The 18,141-nt window shown below is 37.9% G+C and overlaps 3 protein-coding genes and 1 long non-coding RNA gene across 9 annotated transcripts in view; 2 read left to right on the plus strand and 2 right to left on the minus strand.

Annotated features, from left to right (window-relative positions):
- Positions 1-14: 14 nt before the first annotated feature.
- On the minus strand, positions 15-3,324 carry pigc (phosphatidylinositol glycan anchor biosynthesis, class C). Its single transcript, XM_037770988.1, has 3 exons — positions 3,194-3,324; positions 1,338-1,569; positions 15-1,245 (listed from the first exon to the last, which is right to left on the minus strand). Exons 2-3 carry the CDS (start codon positions 1,563-1,565, stop codon positions 589-591), a joined length of 885 nt encoding a protein of 294 aa, XP_037626916.1. The 5' UTR covers positions 1,566-1,569; positions 3,194-3,324; the 3' UTR covers positions 15-588.
- Positions 3,325-4,185: 861 nt separating this feature from the next.
- LOC119488754 lies at positions 4,186-5,980 on the plus strand. The gene is made up of 3 exons (XR_005207027.1): positions 4,186-5,169; positions 5,272-5,348; positions 5,426-5,980. It is a non-coding gene; the product is annotated as an uncharacterized LOC119488754 (long non-coding RNA).
- An 11-nt stretch (positions 5,981-5,991) lies between these two features.
- tmed5 (transmembrane p24 trafficking protein 5) lies at positions 5,992-11,256 on the minus strand. Its single transcript, XM_037770640.1, has 4 exons — positions 11,074-11,256; positions 9,320-9,417; positions 9,057-9,234; positions 5,992-7,773 (listed from the first exon to the last, which is right to left on the minus strand). The coding sequence occupies exons 1-4, from the start codon at positions 11,254-11,256 to the stop codon at positions 7,555-7,557; spliced, it is 678 nt and encodes a 225-aa protein (XP_037626568.1). The 3' UTR covers positions 5,992-7,554.
- A 3,605-nt stretch (positions 11,257-14,861) lies between these two features.
- The window catches only part of suco (SUN domain containing ossification factor), a 53,269-nt gene continuing 49,989 nt past the window's right edge, over positions 14,862-18,141 (plus strand). For all 6 annotated transcript variants that reach the window (XM_037769997.1, XM_037769998.1, XM_037770000.1 and 3 more), the window contains exon 1: positions 14,862-15,140. In XM_037769997.1, coding sequence (XP_037625925.1) covers positions 15,088-15,140 — 53 coding nt within the window. In that variant the 5' untranslated portion in view covers positions 14,862-15,087. The remainder of the gene's footprint in view (positions 15,141-18,141) is intronic.

The following is an 18,141-nucleotide window of genomic DNA, read 5'->3' on the forward strand; positions in this document are numbered from 1 at the left end:
TATGAACCTGGAAATTAGCATGATATGGAACCTTTAATTATTGTTGCATTACACTTCCACTGTAGTCCAGGTAAAAATGACCTTCTGGTAATCCCAAAGTATTTTATTAAATAACTCTTTATTACAAAACCCTTTAAAATCTGAATTTGTACTTTTAATGTTTTATTTTAATACAGTTTATAATCCACTGTGGTCAATGGATCCGTCCATTCATTCATAACAACAACAACATACTGTACACAACCATAAAAACATCTCACAGATTATTAAAACATCACTGTTATCAAATTGGTGCATATAGAGTCAGAATGTGTCCAGTAATGTAAAGTCAGCATTGCATGTTAGTTGATACCTTCAATAAAAATTCTGAGGTCAACACTTATAAGACAATAGCAGCTTGAACATTAAAAACATCTTTATGTTGTCATGGCTGTCCAAACAGATGTGGACCGATGATGAAACTGTTAGTTAGTTTAGATGTACAGCACCAAAACAATACTGCCGACTGACAGTAAATTCGTTGTATGAAATTCTCACTTGGCTTAAATTTCTGTTGAGCATCATGTGTGCTTCTCTTGGCTCTGTCCGTTAGTGAAGGAAGTGGCTGAGGTCCTCCTGAATCTCAGCCTCATCCCAGGGTCCATGGATGTTGTCCTTGTGCCTCTGCAGTCTGACTAGCAGCAGGGGGCAGAGTAACGTAACACTCCCTAAGGCCAGGGCTAAGAGCACGGCTCCCCCTGGCGTCTGGGACCCCAGACCACCCACCCCTCCGATACACATTCCCACACACACCCCAGTAAACTGACTGGGGGCGTTCTCCCTCAGCCTTTGCAGCAGGCAGGGCCACAGAGCAAACACCAGCAGGGCACAGCTGAGCATGGCGAAGGTGTGCAGAGCGCCGGGTAACCTGGAGGCTAAACACACCGAGGCAAACAGGGCTGCATTCAGGGAGAGGCTGCCAGGAGGTGAGGGCTGGGCGTAAGGGAACGACACCAGGTGGGCCAGCAGCATCACAGCAGTCATGGCGTACACTGTGTCGGTACTCACGGACTCCGTTAGTGTCTTCAGAACTGGCGAGAAGCCAAAGGTGAAGGAAAAAAAAATAGCTGCACTCTGTAAGTCAGCCAGACGGGTCCGGGGCTCACAGCCTGGTTCGACTTGAGACGACAAGGCTTGGTGCAGTCCATAACCCAGCAGGGCGCAGACCAGGCTGGTCCACAGCAGCGTCTCAGGGGACAGCCGACCCTGTGAGGAAAGCAGAGAAATTAAGCACTTAATGTACACCATTCTGTACATTAGTGTGCTCTATGAGGACCATAGATCTTCTAAAGCTTTACCTGCTCCATGTAGAGCCAGAGGGTGATAAAAATGGCCACACAGGACAGCTGCTCTCCAACAAAGCCTGCCTCTTTCACCACAGCCCAGTAGCGGTACTGCCGGATGCCCTCATTCCTCCGTAACTCCTCCAGGAACCGCTGGTCTACGTAGTTATCAGGGAACGGCTGGCGCTCCCAAAGCACCTTCCGCCAGGGCACAGCTGGACCTGGGGCACCGTCTGGCCCCATCACCCTGACCACACACATAAACACACAGTCAGGTTTATGAGCAAGAATTGTACAGGATTAGTTGTCACCTATTAAATTAATTGGCAACTATTTTGATATTCGATTCATCGGTTTGGGTAATGTTGTTAAGGAAAAAAAAGACAAAATTCTCTCTAAATTGAATATCTTTGAGTTAAGGACAAAACAAGATATTTGAGGACGTCATCTTGGGCGTTGGGAAACACTGATTGACATTTTTCACCATTTTCTGACATTTTATAGACCAAACAACTAATCAATTAATTGAGAAAATGATCGACAGATTAATCGATAATTAAAATAATCGTTAGTTGCAGCCCTAGTCCTGTGTTCCCCAGCTTAATATCCTCTTAATATGACACATTAACAAGGGTTTTCAAAGGGTTTTATGCTCTCAGCAATGTTTTTTTTTCGTCAGTGTCAACTCATAATGTAATAATTTAAAGGTCCCATATTGTAAAAAGTGAGATTTTCAGTTTTTTTACATTATAAAGCAGGTTTAAGTGCTTTATAAATAGTGTTAAACTATCAAACCGCTCAATATAAGGAGAAATACACACAGCCTGTATTCAGAAACTGTGCTTTTGAAACAAGCCGTTAGGATTTCAGTCCATTTGTGATGTCACAAATATACAATATTTAGACCATTACACGGTTTTAAACGTAAATATTCTAAATGTGCCCCAGTTTGTTTCCTGGTTGCAGTGTATGTAAACATCGGCTGACAGGAAGTAAACATGGACCCAAGCTGTTGCCTAGCAACGCAATTCTGTTGCAATTCCATTGAAATGCACTAAAATGAAGCGTTTCAGACAGAGAGGGTAAATACAGGTATATTCAGACAGACAGTAAGAGGAAAATAATGTGTTTTTTGAACATTACAGCATGTAAACATGTTCTAGTAGAAACACAAAATACAAGTATGAACCTGAAAATGAGCACGATATGGGACCTTTAAATGCAATAAAAGCTCATAATGTAAGAAAACGATGAGTGCATAATGTAGGAACAGTTTAGTGCATAATGTAATAACTTATTACATTAAGAAAATTATTACATTATACACTAAGCAATGCAATGCAAATGTTGATCATTTCAGCGCATAGTGTTGCAATAAAAAAACTCTTTTTCATACTCTTCTAACATTACATTAAATACATGATGTAAGAAGTACATTTACTATTAACCTCATGTTTATTTTGTAACGTGTACAACAACATTTTACTACAAGAAACACAACATAAACAACCCAAACACACAGAAACATGATATCAACTCTGTAACTCAAGCTCAGTGAATAAAGTCAATGAACTAGTTCTGCTTTTTTAAATGTAAACGTGGAAGCTGATGAGCTATCTGTCATGTAACTAATTCATTATTTCATCCTCAGCTTTAACCCTGTTGAATCCTAACATTACTTGTAGTGGTGCGTTTGCTGTCAGGTGAGTGAATGCATCCTGGTTGACTGGTGCTGCTAGCATGAGAGCTATTTCCTGCTTTGACACGACAATAAACCAGATATCCTCCTGTAAACTGTGTTTATGAACACTGACACGTTCACTGTCTGTTAAACAAGCTACACAAACATCTCTACAGCTGTTCCCACCTACCTGAGATGTGTTTAGTTCAGCGCTGATGATGCTACAATCTCATCATGTCATTCTGCTGTCAGTAAACAGGTGTTACAACGAAGTCTGTTACCACGTCGAGTAGAGTTCCGGTTTAGTTGGGAGGAAACCGGAAACGCTTATTGAGAGGGTAACTGTATTCGACACAACACCGGAAGTGGAGCACTTTAGAGAGCTCACAGAGCCCCCTGTTGTTGGATGGACATAAATTCAACTCTAAGACAAAAAAAATGATGAATACACATTAAAAATACTCAGTCAATTATAAAGAAATGCAATAACTACCTTTTCCTCCTAGAGTTTAGGAGGAAGTTGGTATAAAGGATTTTTTTAAAGACTTTATTTTAAATCTGAACAATACAATAAACAATTAAACTGATACATAGGTAAATAATACATATAAAGGAAACGAAGGCATAAATAAAAACAAACAAATATAAAATAAAATAAAGTAACATAAAACATGCATATAATAATAAATAATAGAAACTTGTGTAAAATCATTAAAATGGGAGCACAATCTCGCCGTTTTACTTGCCTTTTTGTTATTTGCTGAAGTTATTGTCTTAATATATAGTTACAGTAAAAATACTGAGTAAATTCTAAAGATATGCAATATCCTAATATAACCCTACACTATATTAATTTTTAACAGTCTCTTCTGCACTATATTCACTTTTTTAATAGTCGTGTATCACAGCTGTTACTCTGCACTATATTCAGTTTTAATAGTTTTCTTCATCTCCTTGTATTTTTATATCTGGTATATTTTCTTGTACTTTGCACAACTAACTTTTTTACTGCCTTTTTACTGACATGTTTTGCACTATGGAACTGTGATGCTGGAAACTTGAATTTCCATCGGGATCAATAAAGTTACTATCTATCTATCTATCTATCTATCTATCTATCTATCTATCTATAACTACCCTTCTTCCTAGAGTTTAGGAGGAAGTAGGTATAAAGGATTAAAAAAAAAATTGATATTAAATCTGTGAACAATACAAGAAAATATTTATTATGACGAAGTAGTATGTCCCAATTGTATGCATACAGTATGTACTTAGTGAGGGCCGCTGCAGTACGTGCCGTACTAAAAGTACAAAGGAAAAGTATGCCATTTGGAACGTAGTCTGTGTGTGTGGTTTGCTAAACACTCCCACTGAAATACCACACTGCAATTATCAATCACCGAATGCACCTGTGAACACGCTTGTAACCAATTAGATCACTTATAATTAAGAGATTGAACACTATGAATAAGATTCAGGATTACTCTTTTGTGTGCAAAACAATTATGGCCAATTATGGAGAGTTAGAGTAAGTAATTACAATTTTTTTACAGTATAATACAGTAACTATGCACATGTGATCATCAGTTAAAGTAATTGTCTGATACTGTTATGAGTATTGAGGATAAACAGATTGCATTTGTGTTCATAGTCTTTATTTACAGCATCCTGCAAATGAAACAGCCAAAGACTGGAGATAATAGTGTTTCAAACTTAACACATCAGTGTGCATTTGGCATGTGGAGAGAGCTATTTATTTGGTGTTTGTGTCTAAAGTTGTGGTCCAAAAATACCATTTGCTGTTGCAAGAGATGTAAGATATTTTGTATTTGTGTATATGTACACAAATAGTTTCAGAAATTGTGTTTTAGCAATTGCAAAAAAAAAACTGTAAAAGATTGATAAAACATTGTAATGAGGACAAACAAAAGAGACGCTGCTCTTTTTTCTTGCACACCATGTCAGTATTACTCTCAAATATCAGTTTATTATCTAGTATAGTTCCTGTAGGTCTCCAATATATCTATATTCTGGCCATCAATCACTGTACTGTCAGTCATGTGGACTGTGATATTCATAGATAACCTCGTCTATATTCAGTCTCCTACGTGACAACTCAGTGAACCGGTCTGCTCAGAGGAACCAGCACTGACACCAACCACCATGGTAAATTCTGCCTTAATATCTTCATCAATTCACATACAGTTGTTGCCTTTTCCTTATCTGATGCTTAGTTATCGCTTTCATTTTGCTTTTCTCTGATTCTAGTTGAGGATAGGATCGTGTCTTAACAGAGACCGTGTTTCCAGAAGGGCTGGATCATCCACACAACATCTGATAAGCCAGTAAGTGTCATGAGTTAAAGTGTAATACCGTGAGGATGAGTAATGATGATGACCAACACTACTTCCTTTCCTTTCAGTTCTCCTGCGCTGTGCTCGGCAGGAGTCTCAGGTTCTGCAGTAAGGGAGTGTCTAATCATCAGCTCTCTGGATCTGCACCAGCAGAACCAGAAGAAGACACCAGCTTGTCCAGCAGCTCTATGATTTAGTCTCTTCTATTTCATCTGAGCTGCTGCATGCTTGAAGAAGCCTTCTAGCTTTCCTACAGGTATCTGCACAAAACGCTGTCTCCATATACGGTACGATAATTTAAGTTTGAAATAAAAAAAATTGTTTTTGCTCAGTAGAAACACGATAGAACAACAAAGTCAGAAAAATGTGTGATTGTTTAATTTATACACATGTACAACTGCAGGACATTAGTTGAATAAATATCTTATATAACATCACATTCCCTCCCCCCCTACTGCTCCATCATGGTAGTTAAAAATACTTTTCAAATGTTGACACAGAAACTTTAACAATCTTCCACTCAGCAACTTAGAAATACTTTTTAAAATATTTGTAGTTTTTTTATTTTTGAAGAACTTTAAAATAAATCAGAAACTGCAACTTTATATACTATATTACTAATCCATCACTCATAGAATTTCAACATACAATACTTTAATTAAACACTTGATGCCACAGTGAGACCAGAGAATACATGATGGTAGTAAGCACTTAAACTGAGGCAGCCATAGGCATCCTCTATGTTATTTCAGGGACCCACGATGTGTACATTTATTGTCAAAAAAATCATTTCAAAACTGCTCAAAGTTTGGTTTTACAGCACTTGCAACATAAGGCTGTTAAATTATGAAGGCATGAACTCACTGTGTGATCTTTATCTTACAGCAAACTCAGAAGATGGCAACATGAAGCTCCCAGCTGGGTAGTGAGTAACCAAGTTTCTCCTCAGTAACGAAAACAATAAAAATAGAAATCCTCTCAGCAACCATAATCACAAGCCACTCTAGTGTCTTAATGCTGTATAAACAACCAATGAGATAAAAAAAATCCTCCATCGCTCACACATTATAACAAGTTGTGGACCCGTTTCTGGTGGACCCCGATTAACCTAAAAAAAAGAAATCACTTTGGGGCCCATCATGTTAAGAATATGAAGACAAAAAACATGTTGTTCCGTGGCATCAGAGGCAGTGCAATGATCAGATGTTAGTTTGTAATAATGGCTTAAAAAAAAAAACATGAATATCAAACAAGCATTTAAAAAGAATGCTGACAAGGCAGTGAATGGCTCGTGCATATTAAACTGAGCAGTGCACCCATGTAGTAGTGGTAATGACCTTCCAGGTGTCAGGAAGATAGAAATACTCTTAGTCACCAGCGAGACAGGCGGGCCCGACATCTTCACACTGTGGGTGTCTGTAAGCAGACACCAGTCAACAGCAGCAGAGAGGCTTCACAGAGGAGGGGAGCCCATAAGCCCGTAGGAGAGCAGGGCAGTAGTCATTAAGAGATGGTCTGTTTGCTTTTCTCCTATTCCAGTATTGGCATGACAGTGAAAGTGTGACAACATAAATGTTCATGGCTGGCAGCGAAATACAAACCACTATGGTACATTTTTGAGAGTAACTACTGTACAGGGAAGACTTGCTGATTCCCCACTCTTTATTTGTCAGAAATAAATCTAAATCTTCAGCTACCACATCATTTCTTCATCTAGTTTATCTTAAATAAAAACATGTCCAAAGAAAAGAGGACATATTTTTGCCACTGGCCTGGTAACTTTAGGCTCTGTTAGAAAAATAATGACATCATAAATGTGCTTGTTATGTTACTTTCTGTGAAGAATTACAGCCGCTAGGGAGGACTACAAAACAATGCAAGTTTTAAAGAGAAACAAAGAGATTTTTTGTCTGTAGCAAAGAGAGGGGCAGATAGTTAGAAGTTGCTGTTCCAAACCAGGCACTCACACTGTCCCCCAAACTCCAGAGGACTGAGAACCAGCACAACAACAGAGGTGACTTTGTTATTAAGAATGTCAAAATGTCTGTCTTTGTGTAGGTGTGCGTGCATATGTATGTGTATAGATTGTGTTAAAAGTCACAAGCCAGTAGATCTGCTGAAAAAAAAAATCTCAAAGGTATCTGAGGGCTAGTGCGTTAAGTTTCTTTCTCTCGGTGTCCCTCCGTTTGGGGTGGTGTTATGTACGAATTTTCCTTTTGTCTTCAAACAGTGAGCGGACCAGGTAGACCTGAACCGACGATACCAACATCATAATAATGACATTAAAGACCGACCAAAAGTTCACCGTGTCAAAGTTACTCTCCTGGATGTTTCTATCGCGAGCCTCGAACGCCCGCAGCAGGTTCTGGATGTGCACACTTTTGCCCAGACGAGCCTTCACGTTGTTGATGGTGTCCTGGAGGAGAGGAGACGCACACAGGTCAGAAAAAAAAACATTCAACTACATTGTTCTTCTTATGTACCGAACACTAAACTGCACAAACTTACGAAGCGGAGTGATCAAAATGAGAGTTTAGATCTCTTAGGACAGTTTTGAGTTTGTAAATAAGTCAGGTGTGTTCCTTCCTCCATGGGAAAAAACAACTTCCTGCACAGCTGGAAGATACATTTCCTGTCTTTTAAGTGAGTGGGTGAGGGAGGTTTATGTGACTTCTGACACAGATTACGGCAGTTCCTGGTGAAGGGGCGTTGCAGGCTATTGTGGTGTAAGCTGAGACAATTGGCTGCCCTCAGACAATAGGTGAGAGTTCATGACATTAGTCTATTCTTGTGACACTCTCCATGACTTGAGCAGCATGTATAAGGGTTTTTCCATGGGCCCGGGTCGGTCCGCTTTTATCCGTGCCGTGCCAGCATCCACTACTTGGTAGGTAGTAGGGCCGACCACGTTCAACCCGTGACGGTCTCCTCCACTGAGTTGTGGTTAAACACATGCATGTATGTGCAGGAGACTAGAGGGAAAGCTGTTTTTAATAGTCTGTGTTCAGCTCTCAGTAATTTTGCAGCTTCTGCCCACATCTCTGTGGTTTGGAGTTTAGTTTCACTCCAGATATCAGCCTTATTTTACTGTTTTCTAATCACTTTAAGCCTCATTGGAGTTATGTTAAGTTACTGTCTGCTCAAGCAAACCGAACCTTTCCTGTTGTTGCTGCTTCACATTAAAAGCTTTCCACTTGCGAACCAGTGTGAGATGCTTTTATTTTGTAGAAATGATAGGAAATGCAATGTGTTTGTCACCAAGTTAGCGGAGCTTCAATAAAACATGTCTTATCAATCATATTATGGACATATTCTGCATTATTTGATGAGCATATCCGTTAGAAATACTGCAGGGAAGAATGGTACAAACAGAAAGCCACAGTGAGCTGAAAATAGCTGCACCACCCCACCCCTCCTACCATGGAAAAAACCCTTTATGTGGTGGACTGTTTGCCATTTGTTGGCAACCTGTTGGGTCACTTTGCACCCTCCATGTCATCCTATGAGCATACATAGGTGGCAGACAAGAGAGGGACAAAGTCTGTGACACCCAGTGACACTTTGAATCAGCTTTAACTTCTCACTAGTGCCATTCAGGCCCAGGAGTTCCCACACAAACTGCATGTTAAATTGAATCTTTTCTGAATAACATAACATGTTATGTGGTGTATCTGTCTGTCAGACTGGCTGCACCCTCACCATGATGTCTTCCAGCTTCATGTCCAGCTTGTCTGTTCCTTCGATATAGTTATGCCAGTCCTCTTCCTCCCTCTCCATGTTGTCCAGGATCAGCTCGAAGAAGACGAGCTTCTCGGAGACGGTACTGAACGTGTTGTCGAAGCAGAACATGTAGTCTCCGTTCTCGACAATCTCAACACTGGAGGAGAAGCACAGGCGGTAAGAGCTTACACATGTATCTGTGTCAGATGATGCATGTCCCCGAGATCACCTATGTAACTTACGTGTGCACTCCATCTGACTTGTGGTAGTCACTGAACAGCTGGTGGCCGGAAGGAGAGGTGATGTGGAAATCTACATCGAGACCTGCACCGTCTAGTACCTGTGGAAAAGTTGAGGACATTCACACACGAGAAGTAACAGAGAAAGTATTAGAAAATTGAGAGACATGAAAACAACACTGCAAGTTTGTGTGGGTTTGATATTTTCTCCAGAGAGCGTAGCCACACTTGTATTTTGTGTTATTAAATGTGAGGAATGGAGAACGTACATCGCCCCTGTAATGTTCAACAAATTTCATCCTAATATCCCTGACCAATGCTATAAGTGTAATATTCATCAAGGTACTTTATATCATTGCTTGTGAGGAGGTTCAACGATTTTGGACTTCTGTGATACGATATATCTCTCAAATTACCTCTTCTCCAGGACCTTTATGTCGTAAGCTATGCATATTAAGCTTTTATCGATTTTACGATTGCTCCTTAACTCATAGAGAAAGAAAAATGGTTGACCTATGTCTACTACAAGCCAGGCGTTCCGTCACAGTTTGGTTCTTGAGAAACTAAAATATATAGTTAAGGAAGAAAGCTTTGGAGTTTTATCACATCTGGGAAATGTTTAAGTTGAGTAAAATCTATTGTGATGAATGTGTGTGCTGTACTTTGTTTTATGTTTGTGACCATATTCTTAATCTAATTTATTTTATTTATTTATATATTTATTTGTTTTAATTTTATTTATTTACTTCATTATATTTTCATTGTAAATTTATATCCTTTTAACTTCATGTTTAGCTTTTTACTTTCAATTCAGATTTTTTTTAATAATCATTTTGATACATTTTTTTTAGTATTATTATTATTTTATACACTTTGGGGGGAAGGTTCTGTGTTGTATGTACAATGTGCTGTTAAATGTATAAAATATTTTTTGTGTGCATATAATATTTTCATATATATGTATATGTGTGTGCGTGTGTTTGCATGTGTATGCATATATGGGCATATGAATGCACATGTGTATGTATATGTGTGTACAGTATATAGATGTGAATGTGTGTATATAATATATACTGTATATGTGTGTTTTTCTTCTTTTCTCCTCAGTTATCCAGTTACTCTTTGTTCTATCTTACTCTTCGGTTCTGTGTGTACAACAGGGTGTATAAAATACAAGAACAAATTTACTGCAAATATACTATTGCAAATACTGCATATATTGTGGATGTATAGTAATTCATGAGTAATTTGCAATAAAAGTATAAAATTTTTTTACAAAAACAATAAATATATGTTTTAAAAAAAACTGATCCACTGGAAGTGATGAGTCTGGATAGCTTGTCCTCCAGGGTAGACACTACAACAGATGTATAAAATGCTTGGGATGTCTCCCACAGGCAACTCCCTGAGACTTACCCATACTACTACTGCAGACACCACACAGTCATTCATTCAGTGCTGTAAGCTGCACACTGACTGACTGGCAAAACAGGTTCACACAATTGAACATTAAGGTGAGTCACATAACCTGCTGGCTCTCCTGCTCAATAGAATAATGCATTTAACATATACTAGTATGGTTTGTATTAATATTACCTGTAAATGAGAATCATAATAAAAAGGGATAATCAACAAGTGTAAGTCAATGTTTACTCTCACTTAGGAGGTTGTCACTGATTTGGCAAACACAGATAAGTAGTTTATGTTTGCTCAGCTAATATCACATGTTTATAGATTATAACAGTTTATAATATCACCTGGTATTCAATCTCCATGGAGGCATTCCTCATCATAGTCTGGTAGAAACATTCCTTGCGACCTGCTGGCAGAGTGAACGTGTAGTCGCTGTCCACAGCCTGAGAGAAGGAAGACACAAACCTGTCCGAGATCAGAGCAACAAACACGGACAGGACACTCAGAACCAGCCGGAGAACCTCCATGGTCGAGCCTGATGGTCCAACAGAGCCACAACACGGTGTTACAGTAGTAAGTGTTACTGTGTTGGTATGTGAGTTCTGTTCGACCAAACTTCCTTCTGTTGGAAATGTTCTCACTTAGTACTGACGACTGTCTAAAGCTCAGGACCCCGCCTGTGTAAAAAACAAAACAAAACAACAACACATTTTTAGTTATTACTTCAAACAATGTAGGGTTACTATTTGAGATTACTCTGATTTAGATAATAATTTATTATTTGATAAACATTAGATATCCTACAATAAAAAAAAAGAAGAAGTACAGGCACAATTTTAGCCCTCTTCTCGAACTGCATCTTGGGATATGTGGTTTTTGTATTCCATGTTCTCTTTACACATCCATGATAGGGAACCAGTGTTTTAAGACATATATATATATACTAATATTATACATATATAAATATATATATATATATATATATATATATATATACTCATATTATATATATAGTAATATTATATATATATGCTAATATTATATATACTAATATATATACTAATATTATACATATATAAATATATATATATATATATATATACTCATATTATATATAGTAATATATATATATACTAATATATATACTAATATTATACATATATAAATATATATATATATACTCATATTATATATATAGTAATATTATATATACAGTAATATTATATATATATACTAATATTATATATACTAATATTATATATATATACTAATATATATATACTAATATATGTACACTAATATATATATACTAATATTATATATATATATATATAATATTAGTTTAATAACAAAAGTGTAATTTGTCAACACAATTCAATCATTTATAGAAGAAAGACAGGATTGACAATATAATTAAACGTATAAAGATGTGTTTTGGGGGGGTTCAAGATTTTTTTATTCTACGTCAATCGATTAAAATATTTAATCGTGATTAATCGCATGATTGTCCATGGTTAATCGCGATGAACCGCAAATTAATTGCACATTTTTACTGTTCAAAATGTACCTTAAAGGGAGATTTGTCAAGTTATTACTTCAAACAATGTCGGGTCAATTCACTATTTGAGATTACTCTGATTTAGATAATAATTCATCATTCGATAAACATTAGATGTCCTACTTAAAAAAAAAAAAGTACAAGCACAGTTTTAGCCCTCTTCTCGAACTGCATCCTGGGATATGTAGTTTTTGTATTCCATGTTCTCTTTACACATCCATAGATAGAGTAACTTTATTGATCCCGAGGGAAATTCAAGTTTCCAGCATCACAGTTCCATAGTGAAAAACATGTTAGTAAAAAGACAGTAAAAAAGTTAGTAGTGCAAAGTACAAAGTACAAAAAAATATACCAGATATAAAAATACAAGAAGATGAAGAAAACTGTTAAAACTGAATATAGTGCAGGGTAGCAGCTGTGATACACGAGTATTAAAAGTGAATATAGTGCAGAAGAAACTGTTAAAAATGATTTTATACATCCATGAGAGGGAGCCAGTGTTTTCAGAAATAACATTATTGGTTTTAATAAGAAAAGTGGAATATGTCGACACAATTTAATAATTTAAAGAAGAAAGACAGGACTGACAATATAATTAAACCTATAAAATTGTGTTTTGGGGGGGGTTCAAGATTCTTTATTCTACCTTATATCCATATATATTAGGCCTGTCAGTCAATTAAAATATTTAATTGTGATTAATCGCATGATTGTCCATGGTTAATCGCGATTAACCGCAAATTAATCACACATTTTTTACTGTTCAAAATGTACCTTAAAGGGAGATTAGTCAAGTATTTAATACTTTTCTCAACATGGGAGTGGGCAAATATGCTGCTTTATGCAAATGTATGTATATATTTTTATTTATTATATATGATAACAATATAATAGAATATATATTAATGGTACATTAATATATATCATATTTAATGACGGTTTAATTTTAATGACCTATGGAATTCCTACTTAATAAATATCTGCCCCCTTAAATTAAACATGTGAATGATACAGATAGTTATGATATGATACATGATACAGATAATCAAATGTAGCTGCATTCATTGAGCATAATTAATAATCAGGATGTTGGAGTTGTTGAGGCGATGAGTCAAAAAAGTACACAATGTTCACATTCCTCACCACACACCTCATCAAGTGAGTTGGACTTCCACGTCCTGTATTGCCTTTACAAAAAACAAGGATATCCGCATTAGTCACTTCTATTGAAACTGTTTGACATCAGACTATTGAGCAATAACTTCAAATATTACGTGCTTTAGTGATTTATGCTTTTCAAGATTATAGGTGACGCGTCCTGCTCCAGCTCACCAGTAGTGATGTGTCATCCCGAACGAGCTGGTGTAAAGAGCCGACTCTTTTAAGTGAACGATGGGAGCTGGCTCCCGTCCAAGTGCCGTTTTTTTTTTCTTCATTAATTCAAGGCAGAATGATAGGACGATCTTCTCCGCGCCATGGGCACTCCATGCACTAATGGTAAGTGTCCACAGGGGCGTTTTTTATCGCGAGGGGACGCGACACTTCCCAACATTGGACGCTTAGTGGGCTGTCACTAGACACAGGCTGGCCCCACCTGATTGGAAGAACGCTTTCCCGCCATGGGCTGCTGCTCCCAGCTTTCAAACCGGAAACAATATGGAGGCTCGTTTGGAAACTTTCTTTTCTTATTTCACGAAAATAGTTCACCGAAATGTGTTTCTGAAAACATTTGAGGCGAGAAATAAGCTGTGCAGTTGCTGAATCTGTCTTTATTTTGGATCGAAGCGTTTATTTTAAAAGATCTCGGGAGTTTTGAGAGGCGGCGAGTCGCGTTGGACGCCTGTGATTTGCATAAAGTAGACTAGCCCTCAACTTTATGCAATTAAGGAGCGGGTGTCGAGACGGTCCTTTTCTCGAATCGCGACGCCACGCTACCAGAATGCATTGCGCGGCTGCGCGTGGAAAGCACGGAGCCTGTGGACACGTACCAGGAGAGGAGGAGACAAAGAGAGAGAGGAGTGCGGTGCGCAAAAAGCAGACAAGATGAGTGACAGTCGTAAATGAAGCAGCATGTAAAATTATGGTATTCAGGAAATTATAAGGTTTAGTATAATTATATTGAATAATTTAAGTACAAACATACTAATCAAAAATCAAAACAGCTAAAGCTAAATTTGGCTGAATTAAAAAAGTGAAGTAAAACGAAGAACCGTTTCTGAAGAGCCGACTCTTCTTGGTGAGCTGAGCCAAATGATCTGGATCACTAAAAGGAGCCTGAATTCCCATCACTACCCCACAGTCAGTCTCTGTGTACTGGGGGCGTGTACTGTCAAAGACCCGGTGTTGCTACGCCTTCTGTGATTGGCTGACAAATCCACAGCTGTGATCTGATTGGTCAGACTTAAAGCAGGGGGTTGAACCTACCCAGAGACAGCTTTCCCCTCGGTGTTGCTACGCCTCCTGTGATTGGCTGACACATCCACTGCGCCCCCTGTGATTGGCTGACAAACCCATTGCTCTGCTCTGATTGGTCAGTCTCAGAGCAGCGGTTGAACTTACACAGAGCCAGCTTCCCCCTCAACAGCAGTAGCGGTTAAAGCCGAGAAAGAAACGGACAACTCCAGTCCGACACAATGACAAATATCACACGTCAAGTGTAGGTTTTTAGCCGCAGAAGCCCATTTTTTAATTAACACGGACTCTCAGCCAACAGAAAGGCTGGTTTTCGGTGTATTTTGTAGCCGTGAGAGGTTAGAAAAACACCCCACACAGCGAGGATGTTGGTCCCCGCGGGAAGATAATGAAGAGGCTGCGCGTTCTGTTGGTGTGCCTCTTTGTAGCTCTCCTGTGCTGGTAAGATAAAGCCTGACACATCTCCATCTCCATCTATCTACGTTATTAATGACATGTCAAGACAGATGACAGTCGTGGCAATAGGTGAACCATGTTTCTATCTGTCACTTGATGTCTTTTGCCGCATTATAACCGTCAGTCAGTCATCACAATGTTCAGTGACATGAATCCTCCTCCTCCTCCTCACTGCTACACAGCTAACAGCATCAGCTAGTTACTCTGTGTGTGAGTGAGGGGTGTTTGTGATGTAACTCAAATAGAAGGGTATTTCTATTTTTTGGTTGGCACTTGACATAACTGGTTGATAAAGTTCGTTGTTTAAATGGTGTTTTAGTGGTTTAGCTAGCCAGCTGTTGATAAGCAGCATAGCTAGCTAACCTAAACCAGTCAGCATGGGCTGGTTTAGGTTAGCTAAACCAGTCAACATGTGCTGGTTTAGGTTAGTTAAACCTAAACCAGTCAACATGGGCTGGTTCAGGTTAGCTAAACCAGTCAACATGTGCTGGTTTAGGTTAGCTAAACCTAAACCAGTCAACATGTGCTGGTTTAGGTTAGCTAAACCTAAACCAGTCAACATGTGCTGGTTTAGGTTAGCTAAACCAGACCATGATGGCTGGTTTAGGTTTAGTTAACTTAAACCAGTCAACATGGGCTGTTACTTATCTGATGGCTGGTTTAGGTTTAGCTAACCTAAACCAGTCCACATGGGCTGTTACTTATCTTCATGAGTGGTGTTAATCTACCACATGTCACCTCTCTGAGTGCATGCACTTTGGAGAGGAACTACATGCACCATGTTTTATAAAACCAAAACCAGTCAACATGGGCTGTTACTTATCTGATGGCTGGTGTCAACATGGGCTGGTTTAGGTTAGCTAAACATAAACCAGTCAACATGGGCTGTTAACTTATCTGATGGTTGGTAAAGTTGATGTTGACCAAGAAATACTTCAGTATAAAGCTGTGTATGCTTTCTCTTCCAAGATTTTTAATGGTACAATCTCTCTCCCTGTAACTTAAGGCTTCAACTAACCATTATTGTCTTTCAATTAATCAAGTTATCCATCCATCCAGTTGTTTTCTAATGCTTTTACTTTACTAACAGCTTGTAGTCCCATTCAGATCATCATATTCACTTTACGATAGACTCAGTATTTTTGACATAATGTTATTTTATTATTATGTTCATCAATATTTTTTTTTATCTTCATGTTATGTTGGTGTGGTTTGGGATGGGATGGGTTGGAGGAATAGCCGTTATGTGTATGTCCTTGTTGATGTTAGTATGTTGATTGTTTTGTTTTGAATTTATGTTTAATTTATTATCATCATTATTATTATTTATGTGCTTTAATGATTGTTAGCTTCCATGTTTTGCGCCGAGGACCCCTTTGAAAATGAGATGGTGCGACATTTTGAAATGAAAAATGAAATCAATCTGGGAAATGCCCAAAAATTGTGCCAAATTCACATTATCAGCTAGTAATGTCCAAACTGATGAGTTAAGATTGTTTAGTTAGTCTGGGCAATAGATTTTAACCCAGAATGACAGCATTTATAATCATATGAACTAAAGAAAAGCAACCATTTTTCTGTATTTGTGTGGGGAAAAAAAGCAGAATGTGTTGGCATTGTTAGCCTAATCAATACATGACTAAAACAAATTATTAGTGAGAGTCAACTTTAAAATGCATAAACTTTATGTGGGTGGACCAATAGATAGATAGACAGCAGAGGATACATAACATCCACTGCAAAACTCTGAGGAGCCAGAGTTTACGGTCTGTATAAATGTCAATACGCGGTGTAAAATGATTACTTAAACATCATTGTACTTGTACAGATGTAACAGCTCCATAATGACATTCAATAATGTAAATAAGTTGCATTATAAAACATGGTGCATGTAGTTCCTCTCCAAACTGTATGCACTCAGAGAGGTGACATCTGGTAGATTAACACAACTCATGAATTTGTTTAATCTCAGAGGCACGGAGCAGGTAACAATACGCAGGGTTTTTGAAATGGGATTAACAGGACAGCTAACATGCCACCTTTGTCCAGATTGGTGACTCACGAGCAGCTAACCTTTCACTGTGTGGCCTGCAGACTGATGTGTCTTTCTCCACTCTCCTGGTCATTTGTCTGTGATGACCTTTTACCATCACATTTCCTGACAATGTAGAGGGTTGGATGATTTTGTTTTTTGGGAGACCGAATAATCTTACACATAATTGTTTGAAAAAGAAATGAAAGACACATTCGGTGGATTATTAGTTGTAGAAAGTTTAAAACGTCCCTTTGTAAAACTCCCACAACTTGGCTCTTCCAGATGACATAATACTTCAAATGTGTACTCACTTCTTTTATTATTATAATGTTTCCAGGAAATAATACCTGTGTTACCAGTAAAGAGCCAAGAGTGGTAACACAGGGAGTAAATATCATATCAATTCCATTCATACTTCCCTGATCATTACAGTCTAAAACTAGTGTGTTTATTTCTGTCTCTCTGTTTCCTCATTGCATCAGAAACATGATGCTCATATTTAAGAATTATGTAATGCAGTCATCAAGTAAAACTTTCTGTGGTTACGCAATCAGGTGTAGTGCATTCATAGTACTCATGTTTTGCAAACTCGTTTAAAATAATTGGTCACACTGAAAAGAGAAATACTAACTCACTAGTAAATCCTCTTCTTGGTCTCTGTTTGTAACCCTTGTACCCTTTTTGTTCTGAAGAATGATCAAATCCCCATAGATTAGATTATTTCTAAAGGGTTCAGGTGTTGCTCAGATAAGATTTAGCGTACCTTTTTGTCTTTAAGGCTGACACAAAGTAGAAAGAACAACATGAGAGCATTAAAACACAGCAGCTCTCTGCCTCCTGAAGGCCAGTGAAGCAGGGATACTGATTGAGGGATCAACATATTTGTAGTTAGTCATTTAAATTCAACAAATGTCCAAGAGGATATTGAATTATAAATTGAATTTACGAATG

Source organism: Sebastes umbrosus, chromosome 5 (assembly GCF_015220745.1).
Source record: "Sebastes umbrosus isolate fSebUmb1 chromosome 5, fSebUmb1.pri, whole genome shotgun sequence".
NCBI lineage: Eukaryota > Metazoa > Chordata > Actinopteri > Perciformes > Sebastidae > Sebastes > Sebastes umbrosus.

Bases quoted from the DNA above. Each gene is read 5' to 3' on its own strand.
- pigc (XM_037770988.1), bottom strand. From the start codon at position 1,565: ATGGGGCCAGACGGTGCCCCAGGTCCAGCTGTGCCCTGGCGGAAGGTG. The intron at 1,246-1,337 runs GTAAAGCTTTAG...CTTTCCTCACAG, and splicing joins TCTGGCTCTACATGGAGCAG to GGTCGGCTGTCCCCTGAGAC.
- tmed5 (XM_037770640.1), bottom strand. From the start codon at position 11,256: ATGGAGGTTCTCCGGCTGGTTCTGAGTGTCCTGTCCGTGTTTGTTGCT. The intron at 9,235-9,319 runs GTAAGTTACATA...CTTCTCCTCCAG, and splicing joins AAGTCAGATGGAGTGCACAC to TGTTGAGATTGTCGAGAACG. The intron at 7,774-9,056 runs GTGAGGGTGCAG...CCTCTCCTCCAG, and splicing joins TGAAGCTGGAAGACATCATG to GACACCATCAACAACGTGAA.